Source organism: Sinohyriopsis cumingii, chromosome 7, assembly GCF_028554795.1.
Source record: "Sinohyriopsis cumingii isolate HCF-2022 chromosome 7, ASM2855479v2, whole genome shotgun sequence".
NCBI lineage: Eukaryota > Metazoa > Mollusca > Bivalvia > Unionida > Unionidae > Sinohyriopsis > Sinohyriopsis cumingii.
The window spans coordinates 6,510,058-6,532,343 of record NC_142967.1 but is presented as its reverse complement, the minus strand read 5'-3'; the positions used below and the strand labels follow the sequence as shown (position 1 = coordinate 6,532,343).

Below are 22,286 nucleotides of genomic sequence, written 5' to 3'. Positions count from 1 at the left end.
AAGACTATACAAACACAATACAACAAGACTATACAAACACAATAACCAAGACTATACAAACACAATATAACAAGACTGTACAAACACAATATAACAAGACTATACAAACACAATATAACAAGACTGTACAAACACAATATAACAAGACTATACAAACACAATATAACAAGACTATGCAAACACAATATAACAAGACTATACAAACACAATATAACAAGACTATACAAACACAATATAACAAGACTATACAAACACAATATAACAAGACTATACAAACACAATACAACAAGACTATACAAACACAATACAACAAGACTATACAAACACAATACAACAAGACTATACAAACACAATATAACAAGACTATACAAACACAATACAACAAGACTATACAAACACAATACAACAAGACTATACAAACACAATATAACAAGACTATACAAACACAATACAACAAGACTATACAAACACAATATAACAAGACTGTACAAACACAATACAACAAGACTATACAAACACGATGTAACAAGACTATGCAAACACAATACAACATGACTATACAAACACAATACAACAGTAAATAATCGCTTTGATATTTGGGCTTAGAAAAATGATAAGGTTAAAAAGAGTCTTTCGTGACCTTATTATTTAAAGAATTCTCGTTTCAGCACTATCGTGACTGACGCAAGAGACCTAGCAAGTATCTATTTGATTTTAAGCATTGATACAAAACAGGGATAAGTTTTTTCTTTCTGTTCAAATAATCGAGATTGAAAATTATGTGATGTTAATCAATTTTCTATCGACAGCCACCGTCTCTGACTTTAATCATCCTTTGTATTTCCACAGAAGTGACTCAGCCGTAAGCGAGGCATAACGTCACCAAAATTGCACGCATAGTTGCTAATGCATTTCATACTGACAAATGGTAAAGAGAGAGAGAGAGAGAGAGAGAGAGAGAGATTAAATTGTATTAATAAATACGCATAAGCAAAAAGAGAACATAATATTTATTCAGGCTGGTAAATCAACTGATGGATTGATTACAGACACGCTAGATCTCTAGCTACGCATTAACTAGCACCCAGCGGCGCCTGGCAGATGAAGTTCCTGTTCTCTTCGCAATTGTCATCTCGCCACTTCATCCCGGAGTTAAGGTCAAGGACGGCACAGTGCTGATACCCCTGATTATTGTCTGGCTCGCCGGATGCCCAGTTGACATAGGAAATGCGCCTGAGATCCGGCAACCACAGCCACTCGCCTTCCACAGCAAGGTCTGATCCGGCAATCCAGAATTTACCCGGCATGTAGGTACCTGACGAAACCAAATAAGAATTTTCTGTGACTAACATTTCATTTCATCTATACGACTCACTTGATTTCCTTTGGCTTTTTTTATTATTTCCTTAAAGGTTTCTTCATTTTCTTACCAGAATATTTTCCAACATGTGAACGTGTTCTGAGTTTTATCACCATTCATAACGGTAGATACACCTCTTAATTTATTTATTGTTAGTTTGTAACCCATGTATGCGCCCAGTTTATATACTCTGTTGAATTTGATCATTGCTGGACTCGATTAGACAGCAAATTTTTTAGTCAATTTTGTTTCACCGAGAATACTCGCCCAATCACATTACGTTAGGAACATTAACCTACTAGCTCGCAAATCCATCCCTACCAAAATGATCTTGTCGTGTCTGTTTCAATAGAGAAATGGCTATAATTCTTGTCCATTACCTTCAGAGCCGGCACCGGACCCGGCCAGACTATCTGGTGCCCTAGGCAAGGTTAGATTCCGGCGCCCCCCACCCCACCCCGGAAAATATCAATTTAAAAATTTTAAACAATACTTTATTTTTTCTTCACAAAAATGCGCCCCCTGATATCAGCGCCCTAGGCAGCTGCCTAGTTTGCCTATATGGTAGCGCCGGCCCTGATTACCTTCCCTTGCCACTGTCTGTTGTCGCTAGTTTTTAGCTGATTAATATATTAACGAGGATGCTCGCAAGGGCGGAGGGGTATCGGAGGGTTTTTAGGTACCAAGATTGGGTAAGTATTCTTGGCCAAACATAATATACTGAGAAATTGTTTTCTTCTTCAAATACGTTCCCCAAATCACATTACATTAGGAAATTAAGTAATAGGATGACGGAATAGGGCATCCAATTTTGGAATTATAGCTGGTTTCGCCATGTGAACGAGAACACGTTTCCTTAATAAGATAAGCTACACGGACTAGGGTCACTTGATGTGCGACCGTTACATACCGTTAAGAAAATAAATACCGAAATCTTTTTTTACCTATAAAATTGTACTGGCGAATGCGGAGAAGTTAAAAGGCTTTGCTGGTTGTTTTAATTGGGTCTGGTGGCCTTCTGTGCTGCCGCCACAGTACCTACACGATTCAATGATTGTCTCTGCGAAGCCAAATCTCTGAGATAAAAATTGAGAAAGTTGTCTCTGCATGCCACTTTACCAGCTTCTATTATATTTCGGATCGAAGTGTTTGAACGAGAGGCTCGCAGAGATGGATCGAATCTCATGAGCAGTAATCTTCATAAGGCGACTAGGATCTTCTGAGATCTCATGATATAACCCACTACACCCACCTAGCAAAAATTTGAGAGGTGATATCACGTATCTCAGAATTAGGAAAAGAAATAACTTGGTTTTGTCTTTAAACAATTCGACTATTTCTCGTTGTGCATGCGTACAACGTTATCTAGGGTGAATGTGTTTTTCCAGGTAAGCGACTGTATTAACATGTACCTAGCCACAGATTACTCTTGACAGGTATCATGACTAACATGATATGCACGGGTATTCTACCCTGACTTGTACTCACTCTCCTATGGATTTATGTAAGACCAATTTCTAAAAACCACACGGGTCGTTTTTGGATCACGTCAAGGAGTATACACTCTCCATTGTTCTCCAGCCATAGGGGTAAGTGTTAAATTTACATTTTTATTTGATATGCGAAGCTTATTCAGTTTGTGATGTCTTATCGCGTAATAATGTGTTTATTACAACGCAGATTTAAAGTATTATCATATATCTAGAGATCATACAGAAACTATTATGTCCAATTTGGTTTTATTGTAAATGATTCTGACTTGTGTTCGTAGCTGACTGTGTTTGTAGCTGACTTTTATGGTAGCTGACCGTGTTTGTAACTGTGACTGTGTCTCTATTAAACGTGATTGTCAATGTGACTGTGAATATGACTAGAGCGGTCTGAAGCTGTCCGAAGCCGTCTAAAGTCGCTTAGAGCCATCTGGAGTTTCCAGCACAATTAATGCTACGTGCTGTCGATACGTATGTATGTATGTACGTATGTCTGTGCCACGGACGTAGACGTAGCAAAATTGAAAAAGTGCTGTATGCTGTCTGTACGTGTAACGTATGACTGTACTCGTAGTGGATTCATAAAGGGTGCGAGCGTTCGATCAGAGTATGGACCAACCCAAGGAATCGTGCGACTGTACAAGGGGTCTAGCAGCATACGATTGGATCAGTTGTTGTTCCATTGCATTTTTGTTGTTGTTGTTTATATTCATAAGATTATCGTGAATCTTAGTTGTTATAAGATTATTGTGAATCTTAGTTGTGGTAAGATTATTGTGAATCTTAGGTGTGACAAGATTGTTGTGAATCTTAGTTGTGTTAAGATTATTTTGAATCTTAATAGAATTTTTGTTCGAGATTATGTGAATCTCTTATTGTGTAAAATACTGTTTGAGGTGTATGTGCAGTCCATGAGGGTTCTTGGATCTGTACTTCGTTTTGATTTAATATTTGTTTTGTTTATTTTCGATGTGTGAATGTTGTGTAGAGTGATTTGAGTAAATCGTATGTTGAGAGCGTGAGAGAATCATTGTATTTTACATCATATATTTATCATTATTAATTCATTCATAAATTTCCATCTTTCCCACATTGTGTTTGTCTTGTTCATTTGGTCCAAAAACCCACTCGGTTGCAATTCTGCGACATCATGTTTCCAGGCTTTCACTGAAAGGAAGAAGCGTTTACACGTGCCACGACATGTCTCTGTGCGTTTCAATTAGTGCTTGATAGCGCGAACATGATCTTACATGACTGCTGCTCACGACCTGTCTTAGGGAGAGAGCGAGCGAACGATAAAATCTTTGGTTACCTACGGATGGTTTCAATTTTATAACTACAAAGTCTGGTTGTGTTAAGAGGACCACCCATCCATCAGATCTGAACTGAAGATAGTTCAGTTGATGGAAAGGCATTCATATTGCTTACCCAGCATGCGAAAGCTAAAACTATCAAAAAACATGTCTTAAATGAAAGTAACTTTAGCGAAGTGCGGGCTCGATGGTTGAATTTATTCGACCTGAGCCATATTAAAACCCAGGACAAATGCCATTTTAGAAATATAGTGAGGTTTTTTTGACGATTTAGATCAAAATTGAATGAAGATCCGATAGGTCTTTATCATGTCCAATATCATGTCTACCATGATGCTGATATATGTCTAATATCATGGAGTGGTAGACTTTGATAGTAATCGAGACCAACTGTGTCCCCTCACCAAGTCAGAGCAAAGAGTCAGCCAGTTTAGGGATTGGAGGCACTCAGAGGGACGATGTTATTGGTCTGGCACCAGTCCCTGAAAACACGCCACTTTCTCTCATAAGCCTTCAAAGTGGAGGGCATTCTTGCTTTGGAAATTCTCTCCACAATCGAAGGTTTATATTGTTTGTCTCGTAAAGCGAGGATATGATGAGTTTTAAACGATGTGGAGCGCAGACATGCGTCACGTCGTATTGGGCCTACGTTGGCCTCAGCCGTTCAGGGATTGACCTTGGTATGGTGAGGTTTCCATTTAATGACCCTATCAATCCTTGATGTCGCCTCCCAAGCTTGCCTATATTTGGATTACACCACTGGTCGGAAGCTTGATAATGTGGTCAAACTAATATTGAGGACGTCCGACAACGTTCCACACCAACTTGGACGTGGCAGGAAACACATTTTTGTCCATTATGTTGTACAGTAGAGCGGAAATATGAACGACTGCTAAATTATTATAGAGATCCGGGAAGTCAATGACGAAGGCGTCTGAGTACATTTTATATTAGCGAGAGGAGAATGTCGCCGGAACATGGCTTACTGGGGAAAACGCCCTAGACTTTCCTAGCCCATCAATTCTATCCGAATGATGTTAATTTATCTCCACAATGTCTGCGGATTGGTGAAGGAGTCGGAAGAACGGCGTCTCTTCCTCATGGATGAAATCTACTGACACCTGAAGTAGGGGTAGAGCGTGGAGGTCGTTTTGAAGTGGCCAACACCCGATAAATTTCATCGACTGTGGCTTTAAAGCTAATATCAGCCCGTTCCATGGTAAGATCTAAATATTGCTGATTTGATGAAGCTTCGTCAAAGTGTGTGTCGAATCCCGTTCTGGGTCACCTGGCATTTTCGGATAAGTCATGCCGTGTTCCATCGATGACCACAACCAGCGGTTTCTAAAGATGTCACTAGCTCTCTCTTGTGAATATGCAGTGAGCATTCTAAAGTCCAGCCTTGCCAACACTGCTAGCGAATTTGCCCGGCGTATGGTCAGTCCGGATGCTTACGTTATAGAGACAGTCGGGCTATCACCAGTACAGGCCGCTAAAAATGGCTGACTGGACGGACAGGCGGACGGATCTGTCACTAAAATCCCCGTACATTCTAGCTGGCTGGACCTTTTCAACGTAAACAGTATTAGTGATACCAATGGATACGGTACAAACCCCATATGCCCTACTTACAGACCCTACGGCCATAATCGGATATGCGAGGTATCTTACACCCAATGGGGTGCTAAAATTTGAGGGAATACTCCCTCAATAAGTCGTGAAAATGTGCTGAAGCACACGAAGGAAGAAAGGGGTAAAATATGTCCAGATGTCAAGAGTTCCGTCGTTCCCACCTGCAGCAGATGACGCATCTGTTCGAATGCAGACTAATGTATCAATTCCACGTCCTCCTCCTCCACTGCCGCTGATGTGAATATAGACGACTGTTGCAAACGACGGACTTTCGCAGGTGGTGGTGCTGGTGGGGGACCCAGCGTCCCACAAAGAACCCGTATTTGAGATGGACTAGGGATGGATGCTAAGGAAGTCAACGCTTTGCTTACTCGACTTTGTCGTTTCTTTCCTTTATCTGCCTTCGAGACCAATAAAACTCAGACTTTCTCTGACACGTGTTACATGTGCTGAATGACATCGACGATACATGTTTCGTAAATGCAATACAGGAATCGTGATTGTCCTTCCTATCTTTGATTATTTTACACTTTTATGCACTTGGAAGACATTCCCTTAGAAGCAACACAAGAAAAGAAAATGCATAAATTTGTAATGCAGTATATTACTAACTCGCTAAATTAGTATCGTTACTAATGGAAAAGTGAGAATAGTATCGTGTAGGTGCCTATAGTGTATGGTTGAACTCGTGCATTATGTTTTTATTTAACATTTTCTATCAAAACAACACCAAATAAAAAAAAAACAAGCACGAATTATCAGTGCAGCCTATTATAAACTGGCTAATATTATTTTCGTTACAGAGTAAGCGAAGATTGTAAAAGTCGCGCTAACTCGTAAATGACAACAGGGGGTCAACGATAGCGTCGTGTAATGTGGTCCTAAATAGACGAAGTGTAAAAAGTGACAAATCACTCAAATTTGGCAGAAGTATTAAAAATATTATATACAGTATGATTATCTAACGCAACATATCGAAAAGGAGCCTTGGATGGTTTGATTTGAACACAAAAATGGATCGGATTGTCGGAACTAAACTGTACGATGTTATCAGTAAAGTAGCAAAGCTAAAATATAGCGGCATCTGGCGGTGGCAAGGGGAGGCAATTGGCAAGAGTTATTGCTAGTAGTTAAGTGGGGCACTAGAGCCTCAATGGGAATTAGCATTACAGAGACCCCTGGGCAAATATAGCCTCAATGGAAATTTAACATGGAGAAAAATCGTGGGCAAATATAGCCTCAAGGGGAATTTAACATGGGAAATAGTCTTGGGCTACTCTAGCCTCAAGGGGAATTTAACATGGGAAATAGTCTTGGGTCACTATAGCCTCAAGGGGAATTGAACATGGGAAATAGTCTTGGGTCACTATAGCCTCAAGGGGAATTGAACATGGAGAAAAATCGTGGGCAACTCTAGCGTCAAGGGGAATTGAACATGGGGGAATAAAGTGTGGGTCTATCTAGGGACTAGGGGAATTTAACATATGGAAATTGAACATGGTGGGTCTGTATAGCGTCAAGGGGAATTGAACATGGTGGGATTGTCTAGGGACAATGATGGTAGAGGGTCAAACACAACAGAGACAGAAACATACATACACTAGTACAAGCGTGGGATTTATATATAAAGCGTTACCAAGACCTGAAATCTTGCTGGGGTGTTCAAAAATTTGCATAATTGTAATGATGCTATAAATAGCTATAATCAAGGAAATGCTCAACGACAAAATGGATGTGACTAAAAGTAACGTTGAAATGACGAAATTGTCCCAGAATTTAAAGGAAAATAAACATATCCCCGAAAATTAAGTTACAATGGTTTAGACTAAAATGTATAAAATTAGTAACTACTTACAATATCAACTTCTGTGACGATCGTGGATAAATACCTATGTATCTATAATCAGCTGAAATTCCTATGAAATCCCACTATCTATTTATAGCTCCAACTTGTGGGTTTTTGCTTTGGAAAATCTCACTATCTTTTTATAGCCTCAGCTTGAGTGACGTTCCTGTTTATGAATTCTAGTATATATGTATAGCTACAAAATGTGGAAATCCCCAAGTCGATATTTATAGTCTCAAAATTTCCAGCGTCAGTGACGTCACTGTACTGAACACTAGGGGATAAATGGCAACAGTGTTGCAAGTGGCTGACCTGAATCCGCGCTACTGTAGGTAGGAAGGTAGAGTGTATCTGATAAGGATAAAGTGAGTTTTATAGGGACAGAGACCAATACACACACACACACACACACACAACATACGCGCGCAGACACACTCACACACACACACACACACAGAGGGAAGAGGAAAAAACAAACCCCAAATATACTATCAACACAGAAGGGAGATAATACAAACCCCAAATAAACTATCCACACAAACGTACGCGAACGCATACAAACCCCAAATATACTATCAACACAGAAGGGAGATAATACAAACCCCAAATAAACTATCCACACAAACGTACGCGAACGCATACAAACCCCAAATATACTATCAACACAGAAGGGAGATAATACAAACCCCAAATAAACTATCCACACAAACGTACGCGAACGCATACAAACCCCAAATATACTATCAACACAGAAGGAGATAATACAAACCCCAAATAAACTATCCACACAAACGTACGCGAACGCATACAAACCCAAAATATTCTATCCACACAACGTCGCTAACGCATACAAAAATCCAAATATGCTGTCCACACTCGGGAGGAAGAAGAAAAAACAACCAAATATACGATCTACACAACGTACGCGAACACACACACACACACACAGAGGGAAGAGGAAAAAACAAACCCCAAATATACTATCAACACAGAAGGGAGATAATACGAACCCCAAATAAACTATCCACACAAACGTACGCGAACGCATACAAACCCCAAATACACTATCAACACAGAAGGGAGATAATACAAACCCCAAATAAACTATTCACACAAACGTACGCGAACGCATACAAACCCCAAATATACTATCCACACAACGTCGCTAACGCATACAAACCGCAAATATACTATCCACACTCGGGAGGAAGAAGAAGAAAAACAACCAAATATGCGATCTACACAACGTACGCGAACACACACACACACACACGCACACCACAGAGGGAAAAAGAAGAAAACCATTATACACTATCCACACGCAGTGAAGAAATAACCCTTTATATATATATACTATCAACAGAGAGTGAAGAAAATAACCCATTATATTCCATCAACACAGAGTGAAGAAGAAAAAGTTTTTTGAAAGCACCTAAGCCCTCACCTGCAATGACCAACTCTGCCAAACACCTACACCCCACCCACCCCCACTCCCAACACTACAAAACCCATTTAACCCGTTATTTTATGGCATCAGTGTGTGATTTAGGAAACATCAAGACACAAAATGATGGACGAATAGACTGACTATTGTTTACGGACTTGCATGCCTAAAGAGCGTGCGTGAAGGAAAACATCCTTCCATTTCAATTCTAACTAAAACATGATCCAGAGGGATAGAGAGAGGTGAAAGAGCACAATTTCATAAAGTGTGAGTAAAAACAAAACACGCCATCCTTGTTATACAATGTCAAGACCAAGAGACACTTACGTTTTCTTTCTGGTCTATTCTCTTTTAGAAGGTAGTATGAAATTTCACATCAGGGCCAACGCATCGGCTCACATTGTCAATTTTTCCATTTCCATGTTTTTACTGGCACAAGTTCTTCATCATCTTCAATTTCTTCTTCTTCTGAATCCCTCTTCTCTGTTTCGTCTTGTTTTTGTTTGTTCTCTTTTCTCGTAGGGCACTCTGAATTCCAGTGTCCTTTCTCCTGACAACGATATTAGGTATCTTGACTTTTGTCTCTCTTTCTTAGACGAAGCACGTATTCTGGAGACAAATACCCATTTACCTTTGCAGATATAGCAAACTTCATTAGCACTTACACACTTTCGTATGACTCTCATCAAATCAACGACCAAAAGAGTAAGTTTTGTTGCCACTTTCGCATGTGAATTATGCTTTCGTATGACTTTTAGCAAATATTTGACCAGCAGGTCGATCTGTGCTGACTCTTCCATCTTCTTGATCGTTTGAGAGCGGAATGAATACTGTGACGCTAAGACACTCTCCTTATATACATGGACCTGCTGCGTATGAAACCTAGTCAAATGTAATTTTGCAATAAGATGAAACGATTTCATTGAGGAAGTAAAATGCAATGATGTACCGTATCGCCTCACACAAAACCTGAAGTTTTAGTTCAAATCCGTGTCAGCGATTTCGAAGACGACATAACTGAGCTTTAATCAATGCTCTCCAATTATGCCACAAAACCACGAGTCCTGATTCACGCCAAAAGAAATTTCGTTCGGTCCATAAAAAATAGTATCACATTTGATATATACCAGTTTGGTCACTGTTAGGTTTAAAAAGTTAAGTTTGTTGTGGTGTTCCAATGGGTCAAGTTTGTTTCGAGAATAGTTTAGTCAAGGAGGGATACCAAGCCAAATATGGTTCCCTATTTAATAAAAAGCAATCTTTTGGAGCCCTAAAAAAAAGTCTGTTTTTTCTGTTAGAAGGTAACACGTCTCTCTTTTGCTTTCACGTTCTTTCCCGCACTCCTAGTCTCATGATTCTTGATATCAGGAAATGCGTAGCCATGATGGGCGGTAATGTAAGCAGCGGTTTCTACCAGTTGACTGAGGGGGTATCCAGTGTAGGCTTGTCTGTAGAATTGGGGAAGAACTCTGACCCCTAATCCCCATTGAGAAGGTCTTGGTTTAAAGGTGTCTAGAGATTTGTAGGCAACGTATTGTATGGCTGTAATAAACTGCCCTGCTATGTTGACGGCATACAATGCTTGATCTAGCCCCATTTCGGTGTACTTCTCAACGAGGGTCAGCGTCCCCCTCCTCCTCAACCTCTGTACTTCTCCGTCCATTCTTCTTTCTCCTTCTTGAATTCCTCCTTGAAGAGCTCTTCTTTCAGGTCTTCAGCGACTTTCAACATTATGATATTGTCTATCTCTTCAGGTCTCGGTATGCTGAGCACCTTTTTCCTCCTTTACCACGCTCGGACAGAAAAATGAGTGTGTGGTGAGACAATTCCCACTTATGTTTAAAGTCTTTCAGTCAGGTTGTTAAGGAATAGCTAGTCCTACACCTGAGTGGCTAAATTTAAAAATAGTCTGTGAGTACATAAAAGCCTGAGGGATGAGGCTCTCTTTCCTTCCCCAGGAGTAATTAAAAATCACGCGGTGCGTTATTAAACCAGTGATACATGCTCCATTAGAGCGAAAATCACTTTAATTCAAGTAAGCAGGCAAGCAAGTTCGGGTACCGTCTCTAGCACTCTTGATGACACCAACTGTCTGGGTTATTTTCTTTCTTGCAAGCCCCTATGTTCCACTTCTGTTTGTGATAATAACTTGTGATACTTCACATTTTCTAAAGTAGAAATCTTTACAAGCCGTACAAAATACAAAACTTATATGACTTTGGCTTTTGACACTTGCACAGACTCTTCACTTTATAAGTGTCACGAGAAAATTGTATATCCAGTTTTTACCATTTTCAAAAACACGCACACACTTGCAGCTTGACCAGAAATATGTATATCTTGTTTTGTGGATAAGTCACAGACAAGTCCAAGCATATATAGGTGGTTATGAACGTTAGGAATATCCCCTCCTTTTTTCAGAAATATCAAAGCTTGTATGTGCATTTTCCCTTTTCCACTCTATATTAGTGCTTAGATTTGTTCCGAAAAAAAAAAAGAAAAAAGAAACGAAATAATTTTGAAGAAAAAGAAACAACTGAATTTTGAATTCAGGTTTCTCTCTGTTTATAATTTTTTTCAAGTTGACGGTGCATGACAGAGTACATTCGCCTACCTTTCCAAAGTGAGAGGCATTTCTTCACATGTCATTGCCTTTGTAAAATTCGGTTTCATTGGTTAGTTATCGTTAATCTTTAATTTTTTTCATGCATTTCTTTTTGATAGAAGATTTAAGGCTTTCTATTGTTGTAACGGTATTTATGTTGTTTGGTCTGTTGATGAAATTATCTATAGCAAAGTGCTTAAGATTTTTCAGTTTTTTTTATTATTTCAAGCCCTACAAAAGGAGACCAAGTTTGTCTTCAAAGACGATTGAAACTCTAAATTACACGGGCGTGAAGGAAAACATCGTTGTGTTTAATCTAATCATGCTTGCCGTATCTCTTTGTGTTTTAGAGGTCATATTTCTTCTTAAGTAAATACACGCATCAATAGACAGACAGATTGGGTCATCATCCTTGAGTTTCACTGTACTTTCGGTTCTTTACTTCATACAAACCCCAAATTTATTAGTTTGAAAAAGAAAAGATAACATGCCCCTCAATACTGTAACACGTCTGTTCTGACTCTACCGATGTGAGTGTTTATGTCGAAATGTTTAAGTGAGATATAAAAAAATGGTCAGCTTGAAAACGCGAACAATACTGTGACGCTCAGTATTTTGATGTGGTAAGAGGAAATGGTACAACACACACAAAGAGGGCTTGTAAGTTCACATTTCAGTCTGTCTGCACTGTAATGGTAACAACGCAAGAACATAGGGATTATTATGCCACACAGCCCTAGAACAAAACAATGCATCACCCGTTGTAAGCCATTTCATTGGCTATACTTATTTTCTTACCGCGTTCGCTTCGAATTGACTTGAGTAGCTATTCAGACAGTGACGAGAATGGCCATGCTTTACTGGGTCTATCCTATAGGCGATTTATATAAAAAAATATTTTTAAAAATTAAACTAATGCACGAACAATCGTACCATGGGCGATCCCATGGAAATTGTGTCCGTCTTATTGCAAAATACATCAACATTTAATTTAACCGTGCAGATCGCTAGAACAAACCTCTGATAATATACATTTTGAAAAGTGTTGTGTGACACGGATCGCCATTGTCGCTTGGTGTCTGCTTTCTTCTTCGAAAAGAGATCGTTTCGTCTTGACTATAAAAATCTAATTTGACTAAGTTTTACGCACTACTTGAACTCACACATTTACGTTGTAGGTGTAAGCCGTCGTTCTCAGTTTTCTGGAAGTTCGTTTTTGCGTTTCTCAGATGTGATACTATTTTTTATGGACCGAACGAAATTTCTTTTGGCGTGAATCAGGACTCGTGGTTTTGTGGCATAATTGGAGAGCATTGATTAAAGCTCAGTTATGTCGTCTTCGAAATCGCTGACACGGATTTGAACTAAAACTTCAGGTTTTGTGTGAGGCGATACGGTACATCATTGCTTTTTACTTCCTCAATGAAATCGTTTCATCTTATTGCAAAATTACATTTGACTAGGTTTCATACGCAGCAGGTCCATGTATATAAGGAGAGTGTCTTAGCGTCACAGTATTCATTCCGCTCTCAAACGATCAAGAAGATGGAAGAGTCAGCACAGATCGACCTGCTGGTCAAATATTTGCTAAAAGTCATACGAAAGCATAATTCACATGCGAAAGTGGCAACAAAACTTACTCTTTTGGTCGTTGATTTGATGAGAGTCATACGAAAGTGTGTAAGTGCTAATGAAGTTTGCTATATCTGCAAAGGTAAATGGGTATTTGTCTCCAGAATACGTGCTTCGTCTAAGAAAGAGAGACAAAAGTCAAGATACCTAATATCGTTGTCAGGAGAAAGGACACTGGAATTCAGAGTGCCCTACGAGAAAAGAGAACAAACAAAAACAAGACGAAACAGAGAAGAGGGATTCAGAAGAAGAAGAAATTGAAGATGATGAAGAACTTGTGCCAGTAAAAACATGGAAATGGAAAAATTGACAATGTGAGCCGATGCGTTGGCCCTGATGTGAAATTTCATACTACCTTCTAAAAGAGAATAGACCAGAAAGAAAACGTAAGTGTCTCTTGGTCTTGACATTGTATAATAAGGATGGCGTGTTTTGTTTTTACTCACACTTTATGAAATTGTGCTCTTTCACCTCTCTCTATCCCTCTGGATCATGTTTTAGTTAGAATTGAAATGGAAGGATGTTTTCCTTCACGCACGCTCTTTAGGCATGCAAGTCCGTAAACAATAGTCAGTCTATTCGTCCATCATTTTGTGTCTTGATGTTTCCTAAATCACACACCGATGCCATAAAATAACGGGTTAAATGGGTTTTGTAGTGTTGGGAGTGGGGGTGGGTGGGGTGTAGGTGTTTGGCAGAGTTGGTCATTGCAGGTGAGGGCTTAGGTGCTTTCAAAAAACTTTTTCTTCTTCACTCTGTGTTGATAGAATATAATGGGTTATTTTCTTCACTCTCTGTTGATAGTATATATATAAAGGGTTATTTCTTCACTGCGTGTGGATAGTGTATAATGGTTTTCTTCTTCTTCCCTCTGTGGTGTGCGTGTGTGTGTGTGTGTGTGTGTGTGTGTGTGTGTGTGTGTGTTCGCGTGCGTTTTGTAGATCGCATATTTGGTTGTTTTTCTTCTTCTTCCTCCCGAGTGTGGATAGTATATTTGCGGTTTGTATGCGTTAGCGACGTTGTGTGGATAGTATATTTGGGGTTTGTATGCGTTCGCGTACGTTTGTGTGGATAGTTTTTTGGGGGTTTGTATTATCTCCCTTCTGTGTTGATAGTATATTTGGGGTTTGTTTTTTCCTCTTCCCTCTGTGTGTGTGTGTGTGTGTGTGTGTTCGCGTACGTTGTGTAGATCGTATATTTGGTTGTTTTTTCTTCTTCCTCCCGAGTGTGGATAGCATATTTGGAGTTTTTATGCGTTAGCGACGTTGTGTGGATAGTATAATTTGGGTTTGTATGCGTTCGCGTACGTTTGTGTGGATAGTTTATTTGGGGTTTGTATTATCTCCTTCTGTGTTGATAGTATATTTGGGGTTTGTATGCGTTCGCGTACGTTTGTGTGGATAGTTTATTTGGGGTTTGTATTATCTCCCTTCTGTGTTGATAGTATATTTGGGGTTTGTATGCGTTCGCGTACGTTTGTGTGGATAGTTTATTTGGGGTTTGTATTATCTCCCTTCTGTGTTGATAATATATTTCGGGTTTGTATGCGTTCGCGTACGTTTGTGTGGATAGTTTATTTGGGGTTTGTATTATCTCCCTTCTGTGTTGATAGTATATTTCGGGTTTGTTTTTTCCTCTTCCCTCTGTGTGTGTGTGTGTGTGTGTGTGAGTGTGTCTGCGCGCGTATGTTGTGTGTGTGTGTGTGTATTGGTCTCTGTCCCTATAAAACTCACTTTATCCTTATCAGATACACTCTACCTTCCTACCTACAGTAGCGCGGATTCAGGTCAGCCACTTGCAACACTGTTGCCATTTATCCCCTAGTGTTCAGTACAGTGACGTCACTGACGCTGGAAATTTTGAGACTATAAATATCGACTTGGGGATTTCCACATTTTGTAGCTATACATATATACTAGAATTCATAAACAGGAACGTCACTCAAGCTGAGGCTATAAAAAGATAGTGGGATTTTCCAAAGGAAAAACCCACAAGTTGGAGCTATAAATAGATAGTGGGATTTCATAGGAATTTCAGCTGATTATAGATACATAGGTATTTATCCACGATCGTCACAGAAGTTGATATTGTAAGTAGTTACTAATTTTATACATTTTAGACTAAACCATTGTAACTTAATTTTCGGGGATATGTTTATTTTCCTTTAAATTCTGGGACAATTTCGTCATTTTAACGTTACTTTTAGTCACATCCATTTTGTCGTTGAGCATTTCCTTGATTATAGCTATTTATAGCATCATTACAATTATGCAAATTTTTGAACACCCCAGCAAGATTTCAGGTCTTGGTAACGCTTTATATATAAATCCCACGCTTGTACTAGTGTATGTATGTTTCTGTCTCTGTTGTGTTTGACCCTCTACCATCATTGTCCCTAGACAATCCCACCATGTTCAATTCCCCTTGACGCTATACAGACCCACCATGTTCAATTTCCATATGTTAAATTCCCCTAGTCCCTAGATAGACCCACACTTTATTCCCCCATGTTCAATTCCCCTTGACGCTAGAGTTGCCCACGATTTTTCTCCATGTTCAATTCCCCTTGAGGCTATAGTGACCCAAGACTATTTCCCATGTTCAATTCCCCTTGAGGCTATAGTGACCCAAGACTATTTCCCATGTTAAATTCCCCTTGAGGCTAGAGTAGCCCAAGACTATTTCCCATGTTAAATTCCCCTTGAGGCTATATTTGCCCACGATTTTTCTCCATGTTAAATTTCCATTGAGGCTATATTTGCCCAGGGGTCTCTGTAATGCTAATTCCCATTGAGGCTCTAGTGCCCCACTTAACTACTATTGCTCTTTGAGTATATGACATTTACTGAAAAAAAAAACGTTTTTTTTTTTCCTTAAGTACGGCTGGTTTCGCGATGTAGCAGGATACTCTTCCTAACGTGATGTGATTGGGGAACGTATTTGAAGAAGTAATTTTCTCTATTAAGTTGGTGCAATAATGTTCTGTCCAAAAGATTCTTTATTTACTCAAGGTTTCGCGCTTTCGTGCCATGTAACTTTAACTTGGTTATCACATTCTCCCGTCAAACTTAAGCTTACAGAAGATTATAGCCTTTGTGCAAAACTGGAGTGTAGTTTGGCATCGATGGATTAAACAAAGACGTTAGTTTTACCTCTACTGAAACTCCATTGTCCAGTACTCCCCCACCCTGTAGCTATTGCAATGTAGTTCACATCATGAGGATCAGTGTCATTCCAGTGCATGAATTCATTCACACCCACATCAGTTCCAGATCCAACGCGAATGTAGTTATTGGACCAACTGATCCAGAAAGGTTTAGACTCAGTACAGCTGATGGGATGAGAACTGCAATTTAAAAAAGTATCAGTAATTCGTCGACATTAAAAAAAATTCAGTCAAAAACTTTTTTCTTAGCGAATTGGATGTACGGGTACTTATCATTGAATAGCATGCAGTGTAGCCTATTCATATAAACTAAATTCGATAGAGAAAAGTGACGACTTATCTTAAAGCGCTAGTTGTGTAACTCATCTAGTATAAAGAGTACTGTACAATGTTTTGTGACCAGCGTAAGCTGGGAAACGACTAGTTTTTGAACTAGTCGTGTGGAGAAAGCAATCAAGTTTCGTTAGCGCAAAACAAATATGTGAAGCAAAATGTATTCAAGAATGTAGTGTGCGGGATGAACATCAAATAGTACTGAATGATTAAAGCACCAAAATTATAATAAATGATTATATCTGACAAAGCAAGTGGTCCGATGGAAGGATCCGAAGTGGCACCATTTCGGCCACGTGACCGGCACGCTAAACAGTCACCGCGGCTCCCCGTTGGGTTAGGGAAAAAGGATTTTGGCAGTAACCTAGGTTTAAGATTATTGTTAGAGAAGGGGTATTGGTTTGTTAAACATGAAATAAGTATGTTTTCTGGTGTATGATAGTGGCTCAACAAATTCGGTCATATACTACTCAGGTGTGACGGTATTGTTTTCACATGATATGTTAGATAATCCACAATTTTGTGAGTGGGCATTGCTTATCTATACCTTCCTTCCTCTATGTCCATTGTAAAGGATAAATGTTGCATAGGGTAGATGGGTGTGCATGGCCGATAAGTGATAGTCTTCACGATTCTATCTCCTACTCCCCATCCCCTCCGCGCGGGAGGTCGTGGGTTCAATCCCCGGCCGAGTCATACCAAACATTTATAAAAATAGTTATAAGAGCTTCCTCGTTTGGCGCTCAGCATTAAGAGGTTAGTGTTAGGATTGGTCGGTCTGATGTCAGGATAATGTGACTGGGTGGGACATCCTGTTACACGTCTGCGGCATGATGCCCCAGTGCTAGACATCACTATAAACTGACACACTGCGGACATCGTAGTGATATGACTGAAAAAATGATAAAACTACGTTAAAAATCCAAATCAAACACACACACACACACACACACACACACACACTCCGCACACGTATTTGTAGTTTCTATGTGTATGTGGTGGCGAATTAGTAAAAGCCTTGGTAAGCCAAGGTAGGTGTTAGCTGAATAACTTACACCATGTTAAATCCAAATTAACTCCTTGTGATTATGTTATTTATTTATCTATACACCCTTTTAACGTTGAATTCTCCATAGAACCCATAGGGCATATTTCATGTTAAATTCATAATGATTTCAACAGGGGCATACTTAATGTTAAATTACCAATGATTACCATAGGATTATATTTAATAATCATATCCTTAGATTACCATAGCGTGCCATTAATCCCATCCCTCATACTTACTTACATCTTTCCCATAGTAATCCACGTCATATGCATAACATTCGTATTCTTTAACTGACAAACATAAAAATTAATTCGAAACAAATATATTTGAATATAGAATTTTTTAAAAGGTTCTGACCATTATTGTTTTACTTAACAATGTATTGAAAGGGTTTCTGGATGCAAGTATCAGCATTAATATCATGCTTATATAGGATGGCAATAGAAGATATGATATTCATTATTCATTTTACCCATTTTTGGTGCTATTTTTCATTACATTAAATTATTCACTTAATATATTGCAAATTCTTTTAACAATAATTATTTTATTTCATGACAATGGTTGTGTAACAAAAATAGAAATTTTACATCTTATAAATAAATTTCAAGATACAAATTCACAAGCTATTTTTAATTTCACGTAAAATTTATGAAAATGAAGTATAAAATGATATGTGCTAAAATTTATGCAGCTTCGCCTCCATGTTGACACATAAAACTAAAACCCCATCAAGGTTTTCATCAATTATATTAATTACACTGTTCACGGAATATTTCCAAGTAAATTATTAAGCTGTCATTTAAATGTCAATATATTTGTCACTGCGAAACGTAAAAAAACAACAACTGCCTCTTCTTTATTTTCCCCGTCGTCAACATATATACAGAAATAATATGTTTTTTTGCTTCATTGGACTATCGCTTAGCATAGTCTTACATTTTCTCGATAAAAAGCACAACAACTCGGATTTATAGCCATTCCAAGTTGTTTTCATACATAGCCACGAAATCTGAAATGGCCTCAACAGGCAGGGTTATGTTATTTCACGTGCATTTGCAACTTGTAAAAAATAAGATTTGATCCAGCAATATTCGAAAGGAATGAGCTTTTTAGTCGGCCATAACTCAAGAGCCGCAAAAATCTATATGTTAGTATCTAATATTTACACAGATATGCAAGGAAAAATAATGTCTGCATGAAAATTCACAGTTTGTAGAATAAGTGAGATCAATTAGTATCAGTGCAGATTAAGGTCTGCTTCATTGGACTAAAGCTTTTATATCTGCATTAATTGCATGCATTAAACTGAAATTTGAATTTCTTGTTATATATTTTGCAAATATTTGTTAGTATCCAGAACCACATACCAGCAGAGCCAGACAGACCTTGTAACCCATCGCCTGTTACAAGTCAATATGGTCATTTGGTCATTATACCCATAAAACGATACCATGTATATGACCTTCAATTACCAGTAAGCAGTATTTACCTGTGGAGTGCTACGTCTTTGTTCTCGCATTGTTTACAATCCCGGATGACGGATTGGGAATCGGCCCACCCTCCAATAACTATCTCATACGTATCCACGTTGTCGTTCCCCTTCGTCTGAGAGAGCGCCACATGCGCATCATTGCATGCTTGAACGGAGAACGTAATAGAAGAGTGGCCAGTGATATCGATCCCGATATCTCGCAGGTAATGGTAAATATAGTCGTCACCAGTATTAAATGTCAGGTTTGTCACTGCAAATTATGTAAGGCATTTTGTAATTAAAATGTCTTTTGGAAATGATTAACTCTAAACAAGACAAAATAACCTGTAAACAAAAAAACATATTATTTCAAATGATCCAATGAACAATTAATACATATACATGTATACCTATGTTTGTACCACTTACGTATTGGTTATACATGTAATAATTATATATTGAAACTTTCCAAATTACATGGTTTTTGGGATAGCTACTTGTAACTCTTCATCCCAGAGAGGAAAACAAAACATTCCAAATGACTGCAGCAGTCATTGGATTTATGGTTCGAATGCAAACTCATAGGTCTTTATCGGAAGTCTCTACAATCCACATACATACCATCATTATTATGTTTTCTTAAACGTGCTTGTAGTAAATCTCACACTAAGATTATCACCAAACTGATTTCCAAGGAGCCCAATGTTTATGTTTTGCGAAATATCTGTACTTTTGTTTAGTAAGACCGGTCAAACACGCGTTGATTTAGTTCATGATGATGCAAGTATCAACCTTTAAATCATCAAAATAAGGTGTTGTTTGGATCTTTTTGAGAAAGAAAATCCCAGGAAGGTGCCATTTTCAAATTCATGTCAGTGATACGTCTCCAGTTATATTTAATATATGGCAAACGTTTCAATTCACTTCAGCCTATGTCAAGTAGCGTGAATGCATTGGTAATCCGATCATCGTACCTGTATTGGCTGAGCGAATGTAAGTTTCCAGAAAGTTTTGCTCTCCCACAGTATCAATAGTAGCTAACGTGGCCCCATATTCTTTACAGTAGATCTGCAAAAGATGTTCTGTTTATGAAAAGCATAGTCTTTGAGAATTCTTGGAGGAAATTACAGTCTCAGAAACAAATTCGACGACAATAATAAATTTCAAGGACAGCCATTGTTTTGTTTTGTGGATTATTTTACAGATTACATAGTGATATGCCGAGTGGATGGTGACAAATGATTTAAATGCATAAGATGATGCTATCATCGTTTGAATAAGTTAAATGCTTGTTTTTGTTTTATTCAAAACGTTCCTTTATGAAGACGAAATTAATGTGTAGCTTCGGGTTTAGTTAAGTGGCAGTTATTATGCTCGTTTAAAATCATTAAACTTAAATTAATAAAATAGTGGTTCAAGATATGTGTAGTTGTATTAATCAAGGCAACTTACTACAGCTTCTGCCCACGAGGCCTCGGTCTCAACGATCTTGAAACATTTTTCATTGTAAGCCTTGAAACTTCCGGGACATGGTGCTACAGTAGTAAGACAAATTTTGGATATATACACAATCTACGTGTTAGTGTTGTTTATATATATATATATATATATATATATATATATATATATATATATATATATATATATATATATATATATATATATTTGGATAATATTGTCAAAACATTTTCCGACTACAGTTTGCAAAAATTATTTTTGCAACTACCGTGCAGTGACTCTGATAAATGCTGATCACCTTCTTCATACGAGGCAATGTTTCAGTGTACAGCTTCTGCAGTGGTCGTCTGAAGTCATATTGGTCAAAATACACGGTATAATGAAAAAAGTGTGGACATAAACTGTAAAAAGGTCAGGTTTTTTCAGCGTTATATCCGCAAAAGCTGTTACACAGAATTGCCCAAGAAAACGCAAGACGACACTAAGCTTTTTATAATGGAGCAAGCAAAATTAGAACTATTGTCGAAGCACTGAGTAATAGAAAGTTATATATGGATGGTGCGTTATTTGACATCACATTGAGACGACGTGAATAACTTAAAAGAAATCGACATGATGGTCAAAATTTACAGTTCAGACTAACAATTTTTCATGAGACATCATGACAAAAGGAAACAAAGTGATGTTTTCGGAGTTTTGCTATTGTCTGGTTTAGGTTTTGGAACGATACGAAATATGCAGAGCTTTCAATAACAAACGTTAATAATGCAGATCTTTATATTTTTTATACTAAAATACACAAAACGTTCATTAATAAATCCAAGTTCATATCAAGTCGCGTTATATAAACAGCATGACACCACTAAATTCAATGCTGTGTTTGAATATTGGGTTTTATGAAATCGTTTTCTCGACCGAATGTGTTAACTGAAAACGCTACTTTGAACGTGTAGCATTGTAGAAAAATCACATTACATCTATTCATAATTTTGACATAAACCTTAAAATGATCACCCTGTGTACCTTATCCGCGCGACAGTTAAATTTCAACTTACTTTCCGTTACTCTCATGAATGTCTGTGATACATGAATACTGAATGCGTTTGCTGGTCTCTAAAACAACGCAGTGACGACTTTTTCTTTTGCCATTGCTTTGAGAGCTATTATACAGAAATGATTTATAAGTAGATAATCGCAACGAGATTACCCCAAAATATCCATTGCAGTATATTAACCATATATGTTTTGTGTTTACCTACCCGATTGTACCCGTGTTAAGACCACTTGCAAAATAACAATGAAGAGTAACTTAGCGTCCATGTTGAAATAGTGGCCCGTAGTTACATGTATCACATACGTCGTTGGTCCCAAAGTAGTGTCTTTATCAGTTCGAAGAGCTATCTAGGGGCGTCTATTTCTGTCCTATTCCGTGTCTAATTTAAATTCTTTCACACAAAAAAAAAAATAAAATCGACCTCCTTT

At 38.2% G+C, this 22,286-nt stretch overlaps 1 protein-coding gene across 1 annotated transcript; it reads right to left on the bottom strand.

Moving 5' to 3' along the window:
• Window positions 1-997: 997 nt before the first annotated feature.
• LOC149794683 (macrophage mannose receptor 1-like) lies at window positions 998-22,221 on the bottom strand. The gene is made up of 6 exons (XM_089964291.1): window positions 22,064-22,221; window positions 20,799-20,881; window positions 20,321-20,414; window positions 19,365-19,617; window positions 16,475-16,668; window positions 998-1,315 (listed from the first exon to the last, which is right to left on the bottom strand). The coding sequence occupies exons 1-6, from the start codon at window positions 22,122-22,124 to the stop codon at window positions 1,074-1,076; spliced, it is 927 nt and encodes a 308-aa protein (XP_089820417.1). The 5' UTR covers window positions 22,125-22,221; the 3' UTR covers window positions 998-1,073.
• Between the last annotated feature and the right edge of the window lie 65 nt (window positions 22,222-22,286).